The sequence below is a fragment of the Coptis chinensis genome, chromosome 3 (assembly GCF_015680905.1).
Source record: "Coptis chinensis isolate HL-2020 chromosome 3, ASM1568090v1, whole genome shotgun sequence".
Lineage (NCBI taxonomy): Eukaryota > Viridiplantae > Streptophyta > Magnoliopsida > Ranunculales > Ranunculaceae > Coptis > Coptis chinensis.
The window spans coordinates 3,631,090-3,655,698 of record NC_141458.1 but is presented as its reverse complement, the minus strand read 5'-3'; the positions used below and the strand labels follow the sequence as shown (position 1 = coordinate 3,655,698).

The 24,609-nt window shown below is 34.1% G+C and overlaps 4 protein-coding genes across 11 annotated transcripts; all 4 read left to right on the top strand.

Annotated features, from left to right (window-relative positions):
- The first annotated feature begins 2,444 nt into the window (after window positions 1-2,444).
- On the top strand, window positions 2,445-4,769 carry LOC147507335 (uncharacterized). Its single transcript, XM_086596233.1, has 4 exons — window positions 2,445-2,794; window positions 2,880-3,063; window positions 3,114-4,264; window positions 4,484-4,769. Exons 1-4 carry the CDS (start codon window positions 2,445-2,447, stop codon window positions 4,767-4,769), a joined length of 1,971 nt encoding a protein of 656 aa, XP_086452359.1.
- Window positions 4,770-5,782: 1,013 nt separating this feature from the next.
- On the top strand, window positions 5,783-10,569 carry LOC147507334 (uncharacterized). Of its 5 annotated transcripts, none has more exons than XM_086600058.1 (8): window positions 5,783-6,200; window positions 6,366-6,426; window positions 6,517-6,553; window positions 7,191-7,268; window positions 7,410-7,482; window positions 8,016-8,055; window positions 8,658-8,711; window positions 10,212-10,569. In XM_086600058.1, the coding sequence occupies exons 1-7, from the start codon at window positions 5,937-5,939 to the stop codon at window positions 8,705-8,707; spliced, it is 603 nt and encodes a 200-aa protein (XP_086456184.1). In that variant the 5' UTR covers window positions 5,783-5,936; the 3' UTR covers window positions 8,708-8,711; window positions 10,212-10,569. The 5 variants fall into 5 exon arrangements, with proteins under 5 accessions (XP_086456184.1, XP_086456188.1, XP_086456186.1 ...); XM_086600062.1 differs by having other exon boundaries at window positions 5,881-6,200; window positions 10,252-10,569; XM_086600060.1 differs by having other exon boundaries at window positions 5,881-6,200; window positions 10,208-10,569.
- A 355-nt stretch (window positions 10,570-10,924) lies between these two features.
- LOC147507333 (protein phosphatase 1 regulatory inhibitor subunit PPP1R7 homolog) lies at window positions 10,925-13,389 on the top strand. Of its 2 annotated transcripts, XM_086600056.1 has the most exons (6): window positions 10,925-11,329; window positions 12,020-12,250; window positions 12,374-12,520; window positions 12,623-12,765; window positions 12,945-13,059; window positions 13,190-13,389. In XM_086600056.1, the coding sequence occupies exons 1-6, from the start codon at window positions 11,075-11,077 to the stop codon at window positions 13,268-13,270; spliced, it is 972 nt and encodes a 323-aa protein (XP_086456182.1). In that variant the 5' UTR covers window positions 10,925-11,074; the 3' UTR covers window positions 13,271-13,389. The 2 variants fall into 2 exon arrangements, with proteins under 2 accessions (XP_086456182.1, XP_086456183.1); XM_086600057.1 differs by lacking the exon at window positions 13,190-13,389 and having other exon boundaries at window positions 10,987-11,329; window positions 12,623-12,785; window positions 12,945-12,993.
- A 279-nt stretch (window positions 13,390-13,668) lies between these two features.
- LOC147507332 (ultraviolet-B receptor UVR8-like) lies at window positions 13,669-17,118 on the top strand. 3 transcript variants are annotated; one of them, XM_086600053.1, is made up of 6 exons: window positions 13,669-13,853; window positions 13,944-14,033; window positions 14,115-14,282; window positions 15,261-15,296; window positions 15,404-15,528; window positions 15,637-17,118. In XM_086600053.1, the coding sequence occupies exons 2-6, from the start codon at window positions 13,958-13,960 to the stop codon at window positions 16,951-16,953; spliced, it is 1,722 nt and encodes a 573-aa protein (XP_086456179.1). In that variant the 5' UTR covers window positions 13,669-13,853; window positions 13,944-13,957; the 3' UTR covers window positions 16,954-17,118. The 3 variants fall into 3 exon arrangements, with proteins under 3 accessions (XP_086456179.1, XP_086456178.1, XP_086456181.1); XM_086600052.1 differs by having other exon boundaries at window positions 13,669-14,033; XM_086600055.1 differs by lacking the exons at window positions 13,669-13,853; window positions 13,944-14,033 and having other exon boundaries at window positions 14,142-14,282; window positions 15,412-15,528.
- The last annotated feature ends 7,491 nt before the right edge of the window (window positions 17,119-24,609 follow it).

Below are 24,609 nucleotides of genomic sequence, written 5' to 3'. Positions count from 1 at the left end.
TCCCATAATCCCATTTATTGATCCATGTGGCTTTTCACTACAAGAAATACTCTTGATCGCATCATGGATACTATATAGTAAGTAATCTTGTTTTAAGTACGTATGCTTAGATTCGGGATAATTAGAGGTAGAGGAAGAAGTAGAAGTTGCTTTGAATGAATTTTAATGATGTGTCTCATTTACATGGGAACCATAAATTGCGGTTTTTGGTTGTTAGACAAGTTCTTAGGAAGCAAGTTGGAATTGGAAAAATGCTCGTTAATAGGCAACAACTATCCTCGTTTTTTTTCCAAATATTTTAGATTGCATTTCCTGCCCTCAATTGAATTGTATTACTTAATTGCAGATGTTGCTACTCGGATGTACGCAGACTTCTCTCTAAGGTATAGTACTTCAACGAATATCTTCTAGAGATCGATCTCTATCTTCTATGTAAAGTTGAAGGTTCTTATTTCACCTATTCCCTTTACTTCATCAGATAGTTGCACAGGTTGGGATTTTGTGGTTGTTAATTTTTCGATTTATATATGTAATAGATCGATCACTAGTTAATAAGTGTTTCTTGTTTTAACTTGGACACTTTGTTGTAGTTGTCTGTTTAGACTTCGGACATGCCAGCCCACCTTTTCCAACTATATTTATTTTTTTTGTTTTTTCCTCTCTAGGTCGGCCTTGTACGTGCTAGGTAAATCAAATTTTAGTTTTGTAAATTAATGATATGTGATGTGTTCCTAAATCCTAACACCAATGAAATGAAATGATACACCGAGTGACGATTTGCGTGTTCATGGAATGATACTGTTTGTTTGGAGAATGACGGCGTTCACGCAACTTCAAGTAAAGAAGTGATGCAATTACCTAAGCATGAGCTTAAAGAACTAAGGGGGTGTTTGGCAACACATCTAAAAGCCACTTTGTGGCTTTCTGGAAGGATAAAAGCCAAAAGTGTGTTTGGTATTATTCCAAAGTTAAAAAAACCATAAAGAGAAAAAAAAAAAATAGCTTTTTGAGAAGACAGATTTTTACTTTCTATGAGGCCGTTTGGCAACTATGGAAAAACCAAAAGCCATCAAGCTAAAAAATTCATTTTTTTTTATTAACATAAAGCATGTATGGCAAATCACAATTTCTAAAGCTGAAAAGATAAAACTAAATAACCAAGAAGTTCAAAATTAGTTTAGCATCAAAATTTTAAAAGTAGCATAAGTAAATGGAATCAGCCACGAGATAATTATAAAATATTATATTCCCAATATCGTAATAGATAATATGCATTTCAGCAAACTCTCTCACAAAGTCGAGGTTAAAATCAATTGAGAATAAACGAGTTTGCTAAATACGAATCTTTATAATTATCCAAAGTTATCTCTACCAAATTAGCAACATATAATGTGTATATATATGTAAAAGATATAGTATGATATAGTATGAATATGTATTTCATCGGGCAATTCACTAGATAATTAGTAAGAAAAAAATATAAAAAACAAAAAAACAATAATTCATAATTTCATTTCAAGGGGTATTGTACAAAACGTTGTAAAACAAGTGTATAAATATAATCATGCCCCTCCATTTTTTTGTATGAAAAGTGAGAAGAAAAAAATTATCTGACCAACTCGTAAGGAGGTCTCTTTGGGTAGGTATTATTAGTGTTCATGATTTCGAATGGAATTGCATAATTCCGCTGGATATTTTGGGTTTTGAAAAACAAAAAAGAAACAGAATCGAAATATCAAAATAGGATAGACAAAATATTGATTTCATAATCTTGTCCCTCTGGCAGTGGCGGAGCCAGGGAGGGCCCAGCATACACCCTGGCGTACCCTCACCTGACCCAAACAAAAAAAAAACTAGTTATGGCTGCTAACTGCTAAGTGGTAACTGGTAAAAGACAAAACATAAAAAGAAAAGTGCGGCATGTGCTCATGAGTCATGAGATGATGAGAGAGGAAACAAAAGAGATGTGCTGATGTCATGTGATGTACTTGATGTACAAATTTGATTCGGTTAAAACAAATAGTACCAAAAAGCAAATAGAAAACTCAATACTACTTGTGTTCCTCTTTATCTCGTATTTATCCACCCATATATAAACCCAAACAGAAACCATCTTGCATCTATTAAAAAAAAAATAGAAAGAAAAAAACCCTCTCATCTACTCTACTTCTTTTCTCCTCCATTCTCTATTACTCTATATTAAAATTTAAGTCTTCTACTTTTCTACCCAAACAAACAACTTTACACCTACCGGTTTTGTGAAGGTAACTAGATAACCTTTATATTATTTAATTTTTTGTCGTCTTTTTGTACTGATTCCTAAACCATATTATTTATATGTTTATGATTATTATTTTATTTTGTGAATATTATTGGTGGTTTATTTTAATTCGTGCAATTTCAATTAAATTGATTGGTGGTTTATTTTAATTGTTTAAATAGCTATGCTAAAGTATTTGATCAAAGAAAAGTCGTTGACCGCTCAACTAACTAGTAACACAGATCATGTTGTTAGTGTTGAAGTAGGATCCTCTTCAAAACGAAGTCACCAAGAAACTGAGGATGGTGGTGTTGAACAACCTACGTCAAAGCGGGTTCAACATGGAAATCGTGAAGAACTTGACTTGTCTAGTCTTCCGGGAGACCCTGGATTGAGGAACAAAATTTCAGATTATCATCCTAATGATCATGACTCAGTGAGAAGAACATATTTGCTTAGGGGTCCTTGCCAGCCTAATCATACTTTTCCTCCAAGGACAATAGGCAAGAGGAACCGTCGCTTTCGGAAAGAGTGGTATGGAGAGTTTAGTTGGTTGGAATATAGTATTTACAAAGATGCCGCGTTTTGTCACTATTGTTATCTCTTTAAATCTGATCAGGGGGCACAAGGAGGCGGAGATGTGTTTTCTTACAAGGGATTTTACTAATTGGGAAAGGAAAACCAAATTAAAAAAGCATGTTGAAGGACCAAATAGTGCTCATAATATTGCTTACAGGGCAGCACGAGCATGGCTAAATCAAGAGCAGCATATCGAAACATTTCTTGAGAGACAATCTAACCAAGTTCGAAGGGATTATCGAATACATCTAACTGCAATAAATTATTGTATTAGGTTTCTTTTGAGACAAGGTTCAGCTTTAATTTCCGTGGCCACGATGAATCAGAGGAGTCGATCAGTAAAGGCAATTTTCTTGAACTTATACGATTTTTGAAAGATCATAACGAAGTCATTAAGAACGTTCTTGATAATGCTTCTACAAATCGGAAATTGACCTTGCCTGATATACAAAAAGAGATTGTGAATGCAGCTATTGTGGAAACTACAAATGCTATTTTAAAGGATTATGAAAATTCATTGTTTGCTATTTTAGTCGATGAAGCACGTGATATATCAATTAAAGAGCAAATGGCAGTTGTTTTGCGTTATGTCGACAAGAAAGGTTGCGTGATTGAGAGATTTTTTGGAGTTGTGCTTGTTAAGGAAACTAGTGCAGTAACAGTTAAAAAGGCAATTGATGAGTTGTTCTCTAAGCATGGGTTAAGCATATCTAGACTGCGTGGACAAGGGTATGGGGCCAACAATATGCAAGGTGATTTGAATGGCCTAAAAACACTTATAATAAAAGAGAATGAGTCTGCATTTTATGTTCATTGTTTCACTCATCAGCTTCAGTTAACCCTTGTATCAGTTGCAAAGAACCATGAGTCAATTGCTAACCTTTTTAGTGTTCTCTCTAATGTGGTAAATAATGTTGGAGTATCATGTAAGCGACGAGATATGTTACACGAAGCAATGAAGGCTAGAGTTGTTGCAGCCTTACAAAGTGGAGAAATTTCAAGTGGTAAAGGGTTGAATCAAGAGACTAGTCTTAAACGATCTGGTGACACTCGATGGGCCTCACACTATTATACACTTCTTGGCATGATAACCACTTATGGTTTAGTAGTTGATGTGCTTGATAACGTAGCAGAAAATGGTTCAAGCTCGGAACAAAGAGGTGAGGCTTACGGATTATTGAGTTCGGTGCAGTCTTTTGAATTTATCTTAAATTTGCATTTGATGAAAGCAATACTAGGAATTAACAATGATTTGTCAAAGGCTTTGCAGCGTGAAGACCAAGACATTGTCAATGTTATGACTCTTGTTAAAATAACAAAGGTACGCTTACAGACGATGAGAGATGATGGGTGGGATAGTCTCTTGATTGAAGTTTCTTCACTATGTGCCAAACATGATGTGGTTGTTCCAAATATGGAAGAGAGGTGTGTGGCTCGAGGGAGGTCTCTATGAAGAGTGGAAAGAAGCACCAATTTACATTACTATCGTGTTAGATTATTTTATCACTGTATTGATTTGCAACTTCAAGAGTTAAACGACCGGTTTAATGAAGCAAACACAGAATTACTTCTTTGCATGACATGTCTTGATCCTTGTGAGTCGTTTGAAACTTTCGATAAGCAAAAGTTGATCCATTTTACTAGACTTTATCCCGATGATTTTTCAGAGATAGATCAGATGGAATTAGCGGATCAACTTGAGAATTATATCATTGATGTGTGTTCCGATACTAAGTTTGGTAAAGTAAATGGAATTAGTAGCCTAGCCAAAATAATGGTTGAGACAAAGAAAGACATTGTGTACCCACTTGTGTATTTGTTGATTAAGTTGGCGCTGATTTTACCTGTTGCTACTGCTACTGTGGAGAGGGCATTTTCTGTTATGAATATCATAAAGAGTTGTCTGCGCAATCGGATGGCGGATGAATAGTTGAATGATTGTTTAATAACATACATTGAAAAAGAAGTTTTTGATAGCATTGATACCGAGTTGATCTTGCAACGCTTCCAAAAGATGAAGAATGATGACAAAAAAGAAGGGCGCTGAAGACAACTATGAATAAGTATTTGTTTAGATTTAATTATTTTTTCTTTTCTTATTTTTTTTTTATATTACATTTATTGCAATTATTTTATATGATTTTTTTATGTTCGAAATATACTTGTTTTGTTATCGGGTTTGAATTTTTAGTTAAAAAAAAATTAGTGTTTTTTTTTTATGGGTGGCTCAGTGGCTCACCCTTAAAGAAAACTTTGAAATGAAGAATGAGGATGAAGAAAAAATTTCTCATTAATTTTTACAGAATGATTACAGCCTCTATATAGAGGCAGAGTTCTCTAGTTAGTTAGACATTTACAACTGAATTAGTTAGATAGTTACAACTGAATTGGTTACAACAGAAATGATTACAGTTATAACTAACTAACTGCTGAGTTGAAGACACGTGGCTTCTGATGTTCTTCATGCTCTATTCTTCTATAACCCTCACTTACATTCCTGGCTCCGCCACTGCCCTCTGGACTCTTTTCTTATATATATAAAGTCCTCTTCCTCCTTGATGGGGTTATGATCATATTCCTCAACCTTACTCTAGTATTTATTTTTTGAATGGACTCAATATAACAAAACATAATGGCCAGTTTAGACAGTTTGCTTAAACTATTCAAAATGTTCCACTTACATGGGTATATGTTCATTATGTTGGGCAAGAATGAGGAGGAAATTGAGTCCTGTGACTAAGCTTAAGTTTCAACATAATAGGATCAAAACAATTTTTCTATAATTCTGACAACTTAGATAAAATCTATTTAAATATAACACTTAGACAACTGGGGTATATATTTTGAAAGTGTTTTGATTAAAAACAGGATGTCAGGTTGTCCAAAACTCCAAATAGCATTGTGTTGAAGACACCGGTAATTTTCTTTCTAGTTTGTAAATATTTTTATTTGCGGTCAGTTTAAGTGAAACTTTGTTTCGAAAATGCAACGAGCCGTTTGTTGCAAATTATTTTTTTAACAGTTTCGAGCACGTGCGAATTAGTTCAAGAAAGACTACAAGCCTTGAAACTCTATCTCTCTCTCTGTCTCAGCTGGCATGTTGGGCTTCTTTGGAAACTCTTCAAAAAATCCTCATCAGAATGAGAGAAGAGAAAAAGGAGAATGGTTTTCCGTAAATTTCAGTCCAGAAAACTTCATTCCAGGTCTCATTATTGGTTTTGTTTTTGGGCTATTACTAGACTTAACAAAACTCCCCAAGAAGAATTCCAATGGTAGAAAAACCATTCCTTTTCCTACTTCTAATAAGTTGAAGCAGCAGAGGCAACAAACTTCACCTGGAACTGATGAAGACCTTAAAATGGTTTCTTTCTACACTCTCTTTTTAAACAAACAATTTTGCAACTGGGGACTGATGACCAATGGCTGTGCTTCACTGCAAATTGAGGATAAAAGGATAATATAAGTAGTACTTCTGTTACCATTGGGGATGATTGTGTCTAATTCACCTGGGATGCATGGATTGCAGGTTTTGGTTGTTAGACAAGATCTTAGGATGGGAGTTGGAAAAATTGCATCTCAATGTGCTCGTTAGTACACACCAGTTATCCTTGTTATCTTCCAAATTATTCTAGACTGCATTTCCTGCCCTCAATTGAATTGTATTACTTATTTTGCAGATGCTGCTACTGGGATGTATGCAGAATTGTCACAAAGGTACTTCAACGAATATCTTCTATGTTAACTTGAAGGTTCCTATTTCACTTGTTCCCTTTATTTTTTTGATTGCTGCTATATTTGGGAGATGGTTTTTGCTTTACATTAATTCATCACATGGTTGCACAGCTTAGGATTTTTTCGTTGTTAATTTTTCGGTTTAGATATTTCAAAGACCACTAGTTAATATAAGAGTTTCTTGCGTTGGACACTTTATTGTAGTTGTCTGCTTGGACACCCAAGCCCACTTTTTCCAGCAATTATAGAGTTAAGATGCTTTTTTTTTTTTTTCTTTTTCTTTTGTATATGATATACTATGACATTCGTACCTATTAATAAATTCACCTTATATCCACATGGAGCAAAGGATTCAATGCTCCAGTTTTGAGTCAATCTCAAGTTTCAGCTACATGTTTTCCATATGTGTCCATGTAAATGACTTTGTTCTGTTCGAGTTACTTACATTATTACCTATCTTCATCTAGGATAGGTTTTTTTATTTTTTTTATCTCCATTGTTCATCTAGGATACATGATTCTTTATGTATGCTACTGTCTCATTGAGTTCAAGTGGTCGAATAATGCTTACTAGAACTATAAGTATTTGAATATCTGTACTCTAACATATATGTTTGTAGCCAGAGGTTGCTTTTGAGACAATGGGAATCCAGTGGTCAGCCTAAGATAGTTGTTTCATGCAAGAACCAGCAAGAAATGTAAGCAGGTGATTTTATTTCGAGTTATCAGTTTCTCATTATTTAAATGAATTGCTAAAGAAAAACTTTGTCCCTTGTTAATTTTGGCACAACACTCTTCCTTTTTCTGATGTAGTAACTCATCTTTGATAATTTGTTCAGGAATAAGATGAAGGAAATGGCAGAGAGCATTGGACTTCCAACTTTTGTTGTTGCTGATGCAGGGCGCACTCAGGTTCCTCTACAGTCTTATTTATTTTTTAAGTAATTATTTTGACTAATGACCTGTGAACCCAAAGTCTTAATTTGTCTTTTTCATTTAATTTTCGACAAGTTGCTCAATTTATTAGAGAAAAGCTTAATACACAAAGGATGGAAGTTAGAGATGACATACCTAAAAACTCTAAAATATGAAGAGAGAATAGACTAAACTCAAAGGTACAGATTCCATTATGATTCAGAGCAAAGTAATTACCCTCAACAATTACCTCTTCTATTTATTCCAGGTAGTATAACATGAATATGATTTTCTCTTTCTTGTCGTGGCTTAAGAGGATCAAGTGGTAGAAGATAATTATATTTGTGTAGGAGTTTGAGAGGGCACATATAAGTCAACCTTAGACAAGGTGCTTTATTGTTTGGTGAAGGAAAACTTGTTAAATGATATGACATGTGAGATTACAATTTGAACTGATCCAGATGTCAGGCAATTGTATTTTAAATGTAGAACCTTTGTTCGGAACTTGAGAACCCGCATTTCTTGTGCAGGTTATGGCTGGATCAAAGACTGTCCTTGCCATTGGACCAGGTATGATCCTCTTGCTACTTAATACGTGATATGTGTATGAGTAGGGGATTTTTATCCATGTTGTAATACTTCATTGTTGTTCTGTTGTTCTACAAGTTGATTTGGTACATAATAGACCTAGGGGTAACTACTTGTAGGCTTTTATCGAACGGAAAATTATGATTATTATGAAAAATATAAATGCCGTCAAAGCCAAACCCCTGTTTTTTGGTGTTTTAATTCACGGAGTATAAATTCTGGAGCTTTCCAGAATAACTAGATTATGTAAGTTAAACCCAGAACTCATACGAAGTTGAAATAGAAATGTCGATTCAATTAGCTTCGATACATATATGAAGTTGTATCTATAATTGGTTCTTCCTTTTGTCATCTTCACTGTAAAGAGAATTCTAGACATTTGTTGCCTTATATATCTTTTCTTTTGACAAGCATCAGTATTGTGTTACTCATCTTTGTTATCATGGACAATGGGATAGCATACTGCCTTCTCTTAATTTCTGCAACACCACATATTTATATCATCTGCACCTCTGGTTACTACTATAAACTTATTAATCGACACGTCCTTTGCTGAGTCCCACTACCTTTTTGTATTTGACCAGGGAGAAAGGCATCTGTGGATTCAGTAACAGGGAAATTACGCCTGCTTTAGTATCGTAAGTTACTAACAAGTGTTCATTCTCGTTCCATGTGAATGTAATTTTCTTTATATTTCTCATTTGTACATTTTTGGTTTTCAATTGACTATCTGTCAGCATATGTGAATATACACATTAAAAGAAGTGTGTGACACCAGTATATTTGTTAGAAGTAGGGCTCAGCATTCAGAAATTACTGTTCAGGTTCGGTTTGGCAATGTCTAAATTTGTGGTACTTCCTGTTTGGCAATGTCCAAATATATGGTACTTCCTGTTCAGTATTTATAGCGCATTCTGTAACATACATTCCACATTATTAGTTTCGGCATTTCAGTTTTAAAAATGTTAGCTTCTATTGGTTTTACTTTGTATTTTGTTTTATTTTGTCTTCATTGCTTTGTTGGGGTTGCTGGTTGTATTAGGGGTTATGGGGTTTCTTTTGGTCTTGAGATATTTGCTTTTTGGCTAATTACTCAAGCATTGATGAAATCTTCATGCTTTTACTAATATATTAACTATTACCGATCCAAAAAAATAAAAAAATTTAAATTAAAAACCAATCAGCAGAAGTAAGGTTTGATCAGAGAAAAAGATGTAATAAAGCAAGGTTGGGCACATCACCACATTGTATTGGTAAATAGGAAAAATACTGACTTCTATAAAGATTCTCAGGTGGTGTTACAAGGATAACGGCTATAGTTCTGTGATTCTGTCTGAGCTAGAAGGTTCAAGTGAAAAACCTAGTTGGTAAAGTAGCTGATTTCTGACTACCGGATGGCGATTGGACTCGACAATTACTTAGTGGAACACTTGCAACTCCCTCAAGGATGTGTGTCTAAAATTTTCCGACGAAACTGCTTCTGCTCTTGTATCTTTATCTGGTGATTCCCACTTCCAAGGGCAAAGCCCCATAGTTCTAGGTCAAAGAAGTCTTAAGAAATTCTGGAAGTTAAATATTCCTCCTAGAGTTTAGTTGCTCAAGTTAATTTATTTGGAAAATTCATAAAAACATGCTTCTGAAAGCAGGTAACTTGAGAATCCCAAGTGTCGGTTGTGTGGAATCAAAAATGAAGATATCGTGCATCCTTTATTTCGTTGTTCTCGATCATCTTAGCCTTTTGGATTCATAATTATTTAACTTATATTTCGACCTGATAGTTTTGATAGTTTCCACCACCTTAATCTATAAATGTTTATATATTATAGACTCCGGATATAGTGAATTTGTATCCAAAACAACAGTGGTCTGTTCATAATAGATTCTATTCGGATAGCTAGGATTTATTGGCTGCTCTCATTTTCAGTCGTTTAATCCTTCATCTCTAGCTGAAGCCTGAATGTGGAGTAGTCTGTTGATCCAAAACATGTCTCTAACTATGTCGCTAGTGTTATTGAAAACAGCTGTGCACAGAGATGATGTTTATATTTTTCCACCTCCTAGGTGGCTTAAACTTAATTTGATACTGCATACAATATAGAAAAGTTCTCATATTATTTTTCTGCTTTTGTCGGAGACAGTGCAGGGGAGGATACACAAAAAGGGACTTTGTCTATTCAGCAGGTGAAACAAAATTGAGCGGTTCAGTGCTGTATTTAAAGGGATGCAATCGAGTATTCCAAGACTTGGAAGCAAGCTAGTACTTAACTACTTATTTTGTTAGTAGGAGTAGTTTAATATTTTAATACATTCAAAATCGTTTCAACTTTAGTTTTAGGTTTGGGAATTCGGAAACTTGTAACTCTACACCTTGTGAGTGTAAATCTGTAATTCCTTCAAAGCTCTGTTGGGCCATGGGAAATTCGGTACTACTCGACCATGTTTAGGGTATGGAAAACAAGTGGTGATACTCCAAAAGTAATTATTCTAGAAACTGTTTGTTCTTTTTTACTTTAGAGGGATTGTTTTTTCCAACTCTCCTAATGGAATAAAAATCCCCTAAAAAAAATTAAAAAAAAATAATCGACAAAAGAAAACCCATATTAGTAACTTCAAAAAGAAAAATTAAATTTCAATTCAACATAATTTCATAGAAGAATCAAAATGGTGGTCGGTCGATCGGAGTGGAGATGGTGAAGAAGAAGAAGTCTTAAACCCGTTTATTTCTTTTTTGTTGGTTGCTATTTCTGTTTCTTATCTCTAATTTTAATTTGGAAAGGTTATGGAAAGAATTTGTGAGAGAAGAAAAGAAGAAGGTTCGATTTTTTGAGTGTATAACTCGAATGAATACGTGATTTTCCAATATATATATACCGACATCTTCAGATATATCGACATAGACCTATTCAAAGCAGAAAAAAAAAAACCCATTTAACCCTAGGGTTTCCCAGTCCCATCAAATTTTCTTCAATCAATTGTTAGAGTTTTCAATTAAGCTCAAAAAATGACAGACGAGTCTGAAAAAATGGAAGTGGAAGAATCAATTCTGGATTTAACGAGCTATCAACTACATGATCTAGAAGGAATTGAGATTCCATCAAGTTTAATTGAGTTGGATTTAACAGCTAATAGATTGTCAACATTAGATTCTCGGATTGGTCTTCTTACACAGCTTAAAAAATTGTCTTTGCGTCAAAATCTGTTTGATGATGCTGGGATTGAGCCAATTTCACAGTGGAATGAGTTATCTGGAATTCAAGTAGGAGGCTTTATCTCCTTTTTTTTGTTTATGCTAAGTTTCATATATAAGGGGCATCTCAGAATTGTGTATAATTTGGTTATAGAAGAAAATGCATGAGTAAATAGATGAGGTGAATATATACTGAAATTGAAATAGCATGAAAACGCGTGTTTGTGTTTGAGGTATTTATCTTTTGTTAAACGTTTAGGTTTCGGAAAGGATTTGAGTGTGTGATAAATGAATGCATATCTGGCATTGTGCATTCTTTTTAAAAGGTAAAATATGTTGATGATGCATTGTGAAACCGAGTTCGCATGAGTAGTGGTACAATTTGGTGATGAATTATAAGGGCTGACATTGTCTCTTTGACACTCGAACATATTCTCAGTTTGTGTTTATGGCCCCGTTCTGTTGTATACATATATACTACATTTATGAAGTTATTTGATGTGGGAATAGGTTTCATTATCTCACTCATCAGGCTGGTCGGTATATATATATATATACTTCAAAGCATGTAAAACTTTTAGGACAAACTTACTGTTAACGAGTGTTAATTGACTAGGAATTGCTATTTTATTCTGAAAATAAACATTGTGATTCGTATATGATGTTACATTTTGCCTCATTTCACTACTAGTATGCAAAGTGAATGGCTTCATTCTGCTGTAGTAGTTGCATTTCTAACTGAGGCTGCTTTTTCTGCAGGAACTAGTGTTCAGGGATAACAAACTAATGAAAATGCCTGATGTCAGCATTTTCAAAAGTCTTTTGGTGTTTGATGTATCTTACAACGAGATACCGTCCTTAAATGGTGTCTCAAAAGTCTCAAGCACCCTCAAAGAACTCTATGTTTCTAAGAATGAAGTGACAAAGATGGAGGAGCTTGACCACTTGTACAATCTGCATATTCTTGAACTTGGTTCCAACAGATTAAGGGTAAACATTACTTTTGATTTTAATTTGTTCGTTGAGACTCTCGAGAGTTTAATTCATCTAGTTTGGAACAGAAAGATTTGAATTTACCCTTACAACTCCATGTTGAATTCTATCCTTTCCCAGGTAATGGAGAACTTGCACAATTTAACAAATTTACAAGAGCTGTGGCTTGGACGGAATCGTATACGAACTGTTAACTTGTGCGGGCTGAAATGCATCAGGAAGATTAGTTTACAGAGCAATCGTTTGACTAATATGACAGGATTTCAAGTATGCCACCTTGATAGCCTTTTCTTTATTGATAAACAAGAACAGAGAATAATGTTCGTCATAGTTTGCGTGACTAATTTAGTTTACATGCTTCCCTTTCAGGATTGCGTTGCATTGGAAGAACTGTATCTGAGCCATAATGGTATTTCCAAAATGGAAGGCTTATCTACATTAGTTAATCTTCGGATCTTGGATATTTCCTCCAACAAACTGACAGCAGTGGATGACATTGAAAAATTGACCAGGTTTAGATGATTTTTCTCGGGTGTTTTTTTTGATATAGTAAGGGGTGTTCTTCTTCTGTTATTATTACTATCTGGCCTTTCTTTTTCCTGGTTTTTCGTCCTTCTTTCTTTCTTTGTCATTGCATGTATAGTTTATTTGACATTTTGACCAGACATTCTTATGGACTGTTGCTATGTAGATTGGAAGATCTTTGGATGAACGACAACCAAATTGCATCACTGGATGGCCTTGATCTAGCTCTTTCTGGTTCAAGAGATAAACTCACAACCATTTACGTTGAACACAACCCATGTGTAGGATTATTTATCCGTCATATTTGTTTTTTCAAAAGATTTACCTCCTGGATTGCATACTGAATGTGAGGTTTGTCCTATGATTATATCCAATTCCGTACTGAAGTATTGAGTTGCTTTGTTCCTGCAGGCAAATTCTCCTAACTATACTAAGACCCTGAGACAGTTTTTCCCAAATCTGGAGCAAATTGATTCTTATACATTTTCATAAGGCAGGGCCTTGAAAAAGGATGAGTAATACACGCTAGGATGATTCAGATTGTATTCTCATATGTAACTGTCACCGTTGTTAACAAATGTGATTTCATCAAATGCTAGTTGCTGGATTCATATCAGTTTTTGTAGATTAATTCCGAAAACATTGTAATTTACTTTTCTTTTATTATATGGGTCTCGCCGCAATATTAGGTTGTGAATATGCAAGTGTAGTAACATTTTTGTCACCCTAATTGATCTTGCTGATACAAATCATCAATCACAAACCATTTGGGTGCAAAGGAGGACCACTAGCAGAATATAGTGAAATTTTGGTTATGCTACTACAGTACTATTCTGGTTTCTGGACTTGCTTTTCTTGAAAACAGAAAGAATGATTGGGTTTGAAGTGTAAACTACAAATATATCTCTTAGAGTAGTTCATTTTGTATTTTGCAAGCTGGTCTGTTTGAGTGCTCGAGTTCAAGAGCTATCGCTAGTCCTCACTCCTCAGGCAACAAGTTAGATTACTAGCTACGAAAATTGCGGGTCAGCTATTGACCGGTCAACACCTCATCGGCATGTAACGGAATTTCAAGGTTGAAATATATCAACGTTGTCTGCCATATATCAGCATTGTGGGTGTTCTAATTAAAAATAAATAACCCACTGGCATTTTTCATTCTCAGCCAAAACAAAAAAAATGGTGAATCCTGGAAAGTTATCTCAAAAGGTCATCTCACTTGCTGCCGGAGAAGCTCATACTCTCGCTCTCACAGGTACTCCTTTATCTTTTGTTTGTACTAGAAAACATGATAACTACGTTTCAAGTTCAATATTGTGGATATTATTGTTTACAGGAGATGGGTGTGTGTATTCATGGGGAAGAGGGACGTTTGGTAGGCTTGGTACTGGGAAAGAAGATGATGAACTGTTTCCGGTACGAGTCGAATTCGATAAAACTCAAGGAGATAGACCCAAGTTTGTAGAAATTGCAGCTGGAGCTTATCATAGTCTTGCATTACAAGGTTTAGTTTTACTATGGCTGTATGTAGTTGTTACTTCTGAGCATATTAAGTGGCATATTACTATACATTCTGTTCTCAAGAACATTTTTAATGGTATTTTAGTATTATGGAGCTGTTTTAACCAAATGGTTCCTTAAGCTCTGCTATTAGAGAATTATCTCTAATGGGTCTCTTTTCTTTGCCAAATATAAGGGACGCGCTCACGCGCAGCTAAGGAGGAGCTGTGTGTTTATCCCTTAGCCATGTCACATAAGATGGAAAAAATAAATGAAAAAGGACATAGACTGAAACTTGTGTCAGATAAACCAGTGTTAAGAGGGGTAACTCATGCAGCTCTCCCTGAGCTAATGGGTAAAAGATATATGATTTCAGAATTTGAGGATTATGATCACCTCTCAGTTAGTCAGTTGCCAGATATTAGAGAAAGTTAGAGGTTTGTGGAGCGCGTCCATTATCTAGAATCATGGACTGTGGGATAGGACATAGAAGTGCTGTTCTTGAACTACGGAGACAACTCCTGTAGTTTTCTTATCTTTCTAGGCATATTCTTAGTGCAACAGTCAACTTTGGTAGGTCATCCAACAATTACAGTGTTGATGTTCTTGGACTCAAGTAGTCACATCCTGGTGCACAAGCCTTTAGTATCAAAATTTATAATAACTGAATACTATAACATGGATATTTCTCTTGAAAAAATAAAAATAAAGAAAAAAAAGGCGGAAGTAAAATAGGAGGAATGACATAAAAATTAGATTGTAGGATTAAGCATTTGAGTGAATGCCACTTTAGCTAAATGGAAGTTTAAACATCAAAAAACGAAACGACATAACTGATAATCTTGTGTAGAAGCAATGGACAGCGGAGTGTTGAAGCTTTGTTGTATTGGATATGGGCATATCTCTACATTCCTATTGCTGTCACTACCTTCCTGTACAACTTGATACTCAAAACATTTATCTCTTACCCTTTTGGTTGCAGATGATGGATCTATATGGTGCTGGGGTTATAATATTTGTATCCTTTATACGAGATATCTTTCCCTAATTTCCTTCATTTCAATGAAGAAACTATTATAATTATAAACTAGTAATTGTCCTGTTGTTCCTTTGACTGTTGCATGGATGGCCAGCTTGGTTTCAATCAAGAAAACTCCTTAGTTCCGCGATTCTTAGAGGGCTTCCTCGAGTTAGGTTCTCCTGATTCCTTGAGAGATGAATCAAGCATAGACAGCAAAAAACCATTGAAGGTAGCTTACAAAAGAAAACTATTTCCTCATCAAGCCGAGTAACAGTTTTGTTTTTCTATGGCCACATATATTGGAGGTTATGATGGAGAAGTTGACTAACTCTTACAGGTTTGTTCAGTTAAAGCTGGTGGGATGATGTCACTGGCAATTGATAGCCTTGGAGCCCTGTGGATTTGGGGTAACTACCCTCCACAGAACCATAGCGGGGATGGAGAGTTTTCTCACATTAGCAGCTCGGCTCCACTTCCTGTATGGGAATTCCATGGCCACACTGTTGTTAAGGTAGCATGTGGAAATGAGCATGTTGTAGCCCTAGTCAGTGCTGAAGAAACATTTACAGGTGGTGATCTCATTTGCTATTCGTGGGGTAATAACAACCATAGACAGTTAGGCCTCGGGGATAGGGAGAATAGGCTGCGCCCTGAAATTGTCAAGACTTTCAACCGCGAATGCCCTTGGGAAGTTTATGAGGTAGCGTGTGGGGCTTTCCATACAGCTGTGCTCACCCGCAAGAAGATACATGGTAACATGATAGATTCCTCTCACCTTGAGTCCCTAGAACTAGGGGAGAAAGAATCTATCTGTTGGACTTTTGGCCTTGGGGATAATGGGCAACTTGGACACGGAACCACCAATAGCACATATTTGCCAGAGCCTGTGAAGGACCTGCCACCAGATGTGTTCTTGATTTCTGTTGACTGTGGTTTATTTCACACTTGTGTTGTATCTTCAGCTGGGGATGTATGGTCATGGGGTATGGAAAAAGGTCTTGGTTTATGCCCAGATGCAAGTTTCACTGGTACTGATGCTGGGGATGCGCTCTCTCCTCTGTGGATTCCGTTTAATGAATATGGCTCTAAGTTTGTTGATCCCCTCCAAGTTGTATGTGGAGCTGCCCATACTATAATTGTTGCTCACAGTGGGTATGGGCTTTGGGCGTGGGGAAGAGGAAGGAGTGGTGCTCTTGGAAGTGGTAATACAGCTGACAGTTATGCTCCCTGCAGTGTGATGTGGCCACTACTGGATGAGGATGCTTTGGAGATTGCTGATGAAAAAGCAAGAATACAAGACGAGGAACCAGGACGGTTGGCAGAAATAGATAAAAAATTATCTTTGGCCATGGAAGAGATTCAGCATCTTCGATCCAAGTTGACTCTAACTGAGCGCTATGTTAGCATACTTCATGGCTCTATTTTTGGTAAACCTTTCGAAGAGCAGGATCTTCCACCGTCACTGCAGAACTCAGGAATGTTCGATATTGCTAAGGAATGGGAGAATACATTGGACTCTGCAGACCTTGCGCAGCTCACTAGGATGGAGTCATTTTACCATAACATGCTATCCAGTGTGAAAAATAAATTATTAAAGAGAAGGATTCAGGAGCTGATTAATGAGTGTCTTCATTCTTCGACCAAAGGAAGTTAAATGCCTCTGTAAAGGAACTGCTGCTTTACAATAAGATTGCTCATTCATAAAGACTAACAAAACATGTTTACCTTACAGATCTATGAAAGTTGCGCATGTGTTCAATTGTTTTTTGTACAGGATTTGTTTTGGAATAGAGAATTGAGAATTTGTTCTCTTCAGACACATATTCCTTGTGTTAGAGCCCATAGTTTAATGGGTTAACGAGTATTACCCCACCCCACCCCTACTAGATGGAAAATTAGGGTCTTTCCCCCCTCCTCCAAATACACACAAAAAATAAGTCAAATTGGGTTGACCGTGTATTTTTTGTGTGTATTTGGAGAGGGGTGATCCTAATTTCCCATATAGTGAGAGAGAAGTCCTAATTGGCTCACTTAGTAATGGGGTAATACTCGTTAACCCTAGTTTACTCAACTTCCGGTATTTGGTATAAGCTTTGACTTAAAATGAAGTTCGACATTAAAAATGAAGTTGAATGAAGTTCGTTTGGTATAAGTTTCGTTTGACTTAAATGAAGCTTCGTATTTGGTATATAATAAGCTTCATATATTTCGTATTTCGTAAAGTCTTAAAGTCTTAAAACCTGTCACTGGAGTTCGATAGTTAACATGAATTTTTTGGATTCTAATTGTAATTATGTAGGAAAGGATCATCTATTTTTTTTAATAGAGAATAATTATGTTATTTAAGTGACATTAGAAAGGTTTTTCTAAATTATTAATAAAAGAGAACTTGTTCTAATATTAGCGAGAGAAATTGGGGATAATTATATAATTTAAGTGATATTAAGGAGATTTTTCTAAATTATTAATAAATAGAGAGTTTGTTCTAATTTTTGTGAGGGAGGTGTTTCAAAATTGAGCAACTAAGGAGATTACAAATTGCCTACTCGACAGTGGAGAGGGCTTCCTAGATACCCGGCTATCATATAGTGTAGATACTAGATTTTGGACCTGGGCATATGCCCGGGATCTATTAAATATTTTGTGTGCTGAAAAGGCTTTACAAAATGTCTCATACAAATTTTTGAATCAGAATATATTTTTATTGAAAATAAACCGAAATACGTTAATGAGCAGCGATTATGGTGCATAAGTACTTGGGAACTAAAAGATCAAATTGATATAGCATCTTCACTTTGTGGTTTAAAATATTAATTCATAATTTTCAAATAGAATTATCTTAAACTTGATCTAGCTTGTATAATAGTTTTCTTAGATTTATGGTGATTTAGCGGCAAATTTTCGAATCAGAATATATTTTTATTGAAAATAAACCGAAATACGTTAATGAACAACAATTATGGTGCATAAGTATTTGAAAACTAAGGAATTAAATTGAGATGGCATCTTCACTTTGTGATTTAGGATATTGATCCGTAATTTTCAAATATAATTATCTTAAACTCTATCTAGCTTGTATAATAGTTTTCTTAGATTTATGGTGATTTAGCGGCAAATTTTTGAATCGGAATATATTTTTATTGAAAATAAATTGAAATACGTTAATGAGCAGCGATTATAGTGTATAAGTACTTGGAAACTAAGGGATCAAATTGAGATAGCTTCTTCACTCTGTGGTTTAGGATATTAATCCGTAATTTTCAAATGGAATTATCTTAAACTCAATTTAGTTTGTATAATAGTTTTATTAGATTTATGGTGATTTACGTACTAATTTGTACAAATCACTAAAACAGATTGATTGTTTCCATATTCTCAAAGAATACATTACTCCCACTTGAAAAGATTTATCACATGAACGTGTCCTACGAACAGGTGCCGTTATATTAAATTATTCTAAAAACTATTAGCAACTATGCATAGCTATGAGATATGAAAATTATATTAATTACTCATTTAAATTTCTTGCACCACTCTCTATAAAAAGGAAGCATCAAACCTTGATAAAACTCATCGACTTCTTTTTATTGTTAGGTTTAACAATAGAAGTTTGATTGAAGTTTTGTAAGAATGTCCAATGTGGCGAAGATAATATTGAAACTACTTGAATAGCAAGACATTCTCAATCACAATAGATTAATTATGACTAACACTACTTAAAATGCAAAACTATATTTGTCGAGACATTTATTCTCTCTACATATAATACAAATATGTTTTAGGACTATTAGTTCAATACATTTACATCAAGTTTCTGATTTTCTATTAATTATTTTTGAGGTTAGTTTAATGTAATCACGTTGCATCCAGTTTCCAATTTCTCATTAATTATTCTTTGAGGTTAGTTCAATGCAGTTGCATCAAGTTTCCAATTTCCCGTTAATTATTATTTGAGGTTAGTTCAGTACAATTGCATCCACTTTATGATTTCCCGTTAGTTATTCATTAAGGTTAATTCAATACAGTTGCATCCGGCCAGTTTTCGATGTTTCGTTAATTAGTATTTGAGATTAGATCATTGCATTTGCATCCGGGTTCCAATCTCCGTTAATTACTCTTTGAGGTTAGTTCAATACATCCGCATCAGGTTTGATTTCCGTTAATTGTTTTCTAGGTTAGTTCAATAGTTTATAATTTATATACAGTTTGCATACATGTAAGAGTTTATTTTTATAAACTCACTTTTCGTTTGGGGTTCCTAATTACTCGTAATTACTCATGTGAGAAGACTAAAAAGCGGACATTTATGCTTTGAGGTTGATCGCGACATGCGATTGCATCCAACTTCAATTTCAGTTAACTATTTTTTTGAGGTTATTTCAATGCATTTGCATCCAATTTCTGATTTCCCGTTAATTAATCTCTGATTTTAGTTTAATGCAGTTGCATATAGTTTTTGGTTTTCTGTTAATTATTCTTTGAGGTTAGTTCAATGCAGTTGCATCTAATTTATGATTTTATGTTAATTGTTCTTTGAGGTTAGTTCAATGCATTTGCATCAAGTTTTTGATTTTCCGTTAATTATTTTTTTAGGTTAGTTCAATACAGTTACATCAAATTTATAATTTCCCGTTAATTATTCATTTAGGTTAGTTCAGTGCAGTTTCATCAATTTTTCAATATTTCGTTAATTAGTCTTTGAGATTAGTTCATTGCATTTGGATCCAGTTTTCGATTTCCCGTGAATAACTCGTTAAGGTTAGTTCAATATATATACATCTAGTTTATGATTATTTATACTTTGAGGTAAGTTCAATGCAATTATATCCAGTTTCTGATTTCCCGTTAATTATTCTTTGAGATTATTTCAATGCATTTGCATTTAGTTTCCGATTTCCCACCAATTATTCTATGAGATTAGTTTAATGCAGTTGCATTCGATTTTTGATTTTCTGTTAATTATTTTTTGAGTTTAGTTCAATGCATTTGCATCCAGTTTCCGGTTTCCCATTAATTATTATCTGAGGTTTGTTTGATGTATTTGCATACCGTTAGATATTTTTCAAAGATTTGCATCCAATTTCTAATTTCTCATTAGTTATTATCTGGCGTTAGTTTAATGCAATCGCATCCAGTTTCCAATTTCTAGTTAATTACTTTTTGAGTTTAGTTTATTGCATTTGCATAAAGTTTCCGATTTCCCGTTAATTACTCTTTGAGCTCAGTTATGTATTTGAATCCAGTTTCCGATTTTCTTTTAATTATCCAATATAGTGTGTAATATAATACCAACTTCTACTGATCTATCTGTAGTGCCCTTGCAAATATGACATAAAAAATAAATTATGTTTGATTTACTATGTGGGATCATCGAAGATTAATTATCTAGTTCCCGATTTCTCATTAATTATTCTTTAAATTATACATGACTCACTATGTGGAATCTTCAAAGATTATCTCTAACGGGTCTTTGTTATATTAATTATTCTGAAAAATATTTACAAATATACATAACTATTATATATTAATATTATATTGATCACTCAACCAAATTTCTTATAGCGTGAAAACCTCGCTTTCCATTAAATAAAAAAGAACTCACCTTTGATAAAAAATCCTTCAACTTCATTTTGTTGTTTAATAAAATAAGTTTGATTGAAGTTTTTTGAGATTGCCTAATAAGGTGAAGTTCATATATATTGAAGATACTTGAATAGCAAGGAGTTCCCAATCATACGGAAAGAGATAAGATAAACACTATTTAACTGCAAAACTATACTTATCGAGACATTCCCACAACATATAACTCAACTATGTTTTGAGATTAGTTCAATGCATTTGCATTCAGTTTATGATTTTCCGTTATTTATATTTTGAGGTTAGTTCAATACAGTTGCATCAGATTTCCAATTCCCGTTATTTATTTTTTGAGATCAGTTCAATGCAGTTGCATCTAGTTTCTGATTTCTCGTTAATTATTCTTTTCGGTTAGTTCAATACATTTGCATCCAATTTCCAATTTTCTGTTAATTGTTCTTTGAAGTCAGTTCAATGCATTTGCATCCAGTTTCTGATTTTCCTTTAATTATTATGTGAGATTAGTTTAATGCATTTGCATTCAGTTTCCGATTTCTCGTTTATTATTTGATAAAGTTGCATTTGCATCTAGTTTCAGATTTCTCGTTAATTATTGTTTGAGGTTAGTTCAATGAATTTGCATCCAGTTTCCGATTTCCCGTTAATTATTTCTTGTGGTTAGTCCAATGCATTTGCATCAGTTTTTTTTTTTGAGATTAGTTGGTCGCGGTTGCATCCGATTTCCAATTTTCCATTAATTATTTTTTAAGATTAGTTCCACGCATTTGCATCATGTTTCTAATTTATAATTAATTTTCTTTGAGGTTAGTTCAATGCAGTTGCATCCAGTTTCCGATTTCCGGTTAATTTAATCTTTGAGGGTTAGCTCAATGCATTTGCATCCAGTTTCCGATTTTCCGACAATTATTTTTTTATGTTAGTTTGATGTATTTGCATTCAAGTTTTGATTTTCCGTTAATTATTCTTTGAGATTAGTTTAATGCAGTTGTATCCATATTCAAATTTTCTATTAATTACTTTTTAAGATTAGTTTAATGTTTGCATTTGCATCCAGTTTCCAATTTTCCGTTAAATATTATTTAAGGTTAGTTCGATGCATTTGCATCCAGTTTTCGATTCCCCACTAATAGTTTTTTTACGTTAGTTTCATTCAGTATTATATATTTTTTAAAATATTTGTCATTATTGTTTTGCCGTTATTTTATTTTATTTTTATTTTATATTATATATTTTGTGATGTTATTTTTTGTATAATTGTTTTTAACTATGTTTTGAGGTCAGATTAATGATATATTGAAATAAGTCGGTGCTTTATCATAGATACTAAAATTGTATGATTTGTAATAGGAAATTAGTTTCTACAAATCACCTATTTTTTAGCAATTTTTTTTATTTGATCAAATATTTAATAATTGAAACCCTAAAAGTGTTTGATTCGTAATAGGAAATTACCTTTTACAAATCACCTATTTTTTAGCAATTTTTTTTTATTTGATCAAATATATAAGAATTGGAAATACACTCAAACTCTCCAAATATAAGAATTAGAAATACACTCAAACTCTCCAAAGTGATTCTCTCCAAAGAGATTCCATGCACGTGGGATTGTAGGCTAATAGAAAATACTATCTTTCATATTATAGTGGCACATAGGTGAGATAAAAAACTAACTCTCATATTAGAGTGCCACATAGGAGAGAGAAAATCCTCCATGAGAGGTCTCTACTTTAGTATATAGATAGTAGATATATCTTATATATAATGGGAAAACTAGCTGCCGTTTATTAGTTCCCGTATCATTGGTTTTAACCCAATCTTTTGGTCCAAAAGGGTACCCAAAAGTTTCACCCACCAATTTTTGTACGCTTTACATTTGAAGGGTAAATCGGTAATTTAATAATTTTCCAATACTATAAAACTTAACGTTTTCATAAAATAAGACACCGTTTCGCGGTTTCCCAATTAAACCGTTCGTTCATTTTCTCGTTCTTCATATTCCCAAACACTTTACCAACCAACGAAACATAAATTTAAACCCTGTTTTCATTTTCCCAAATCACAATTTCCATCCAGTTTCTTCTATTCTTCCCAATTCTCCGTTAACGAAACATAAATTTAAATCCTGTTTTCATTTTCAGCATCAAAGGTAATACTTTCTCTTATATCTCTCTCTTCCCAGCACAAACGATCTATACATACAGAGCGGTTCTCATTTTCTATATTTTCTACAGTGAAACTCGTTGGAATTTTCGTTTTTGAAGACTCAACATCCCAATTAATTTTAAAGGTAGAGTTTTTGAAGACTCCATGTTCAGTTTATTTTTCCTATTTCGCTCAACTCTATCCATTCTTTGCTGTAACTTTGGAAGTAAATTGAGAATGAAAACCAAACAAACTTCAATCACCAAGGGAAAAACTGAATTTGCTCATGTCGCAGCAAACCCAAAAAACCTATCAATCAGGCACTCCATATATACAGTATGGAAAAACAGGGATTCAGTTACGTACGTGTGATGCTACAAAAGAAAGGAACCCAAAAATATGACATACCTACAACGGAAGTAAAATGGAATTCCCAGAGAATGGGTGAAAACCAACAAAAAAAAGAGAGCAAGCCAGATCGTATTGGTAGGCAGATCTTTACTTCACAAAATGCTTTGAATCTTTCTCTACTTTTCCATAATACTTTCTCTTTATAAACTCTGGTGTTTTATCTTACCCAGCATATGTCAAGGTAAATGACAAAGCTAGATAGGTTTGTTTCTTAATCAACAACACTTGCAAGCAATCCTTTATTTTTATTTGTTTTTTTATTGGCAGGCAATCCTTCTTCATAAACAGGTGCGCTCCTTTCTACATTTACCCTATTTTTATTTCCTTTCCATCTTCCATTGAGAAAATACATCTGAAGAATTTACTGCCATAACATATGAAAAAAAAAAATGTTCGTCTTCTCCATTCCTGTTATTAATTGTCTGTCATTAGACTTAAAAAAATAGAGTAATCTTCACGAAACAGACAAACCGTTTCGTCGATATTCCCCAATTAAGTTCCTGTCACCCGAAAGTTCCTGTAATCCTGTACACAAAAACTCCCAAGACTATAAAATTCAACATCTTCAGAAAACAGAGACACCGTTTGCATTGGTTTCCCCAATTAAACCCCGATAAAAAAAATTAAACCGATCGTCTTCTCCATTCCTGATATTCCCAATTAAAACCCGTTAAGTTCGACAGTTCAAATCAAACACTTTGCAACCAACGAACATAAATTTAATCCCCTTTTTATATGAAATATTCATAATCAAAGGTAATACTTTCTTTCATTTTCGTTTCCATTTTCTAATATTCTTTAATCACGTAATTTAAGTCGCAATTTTCCTACGGTTATGTCTTATTGCCTTTTGATATGGTTGGAACAATTGCTTGAGGGGATTGTTTTTTCGTTCTTTTTAGTTTAAAATTCAAAAGTACGTTCTTCTATCCCCTTTGATTTTTGTGATCTCAAGTTTTAGTTCCATGATACAATTAAGGCCCAATTCGTTGATTTAGAGGAGATGTTTGATAGTGAGATGCTTATTAGAATAAGCACTTTCTGCCGTCACAACTTTTCTGTCAAACTTGACCCAAGTTATTCAAGCATCTTCAATTCATTTCCATTTTTTTTTTTGGTTCTATCTGTGTTCTTCTTAACCCTTTTTTTTTGTTTTTTT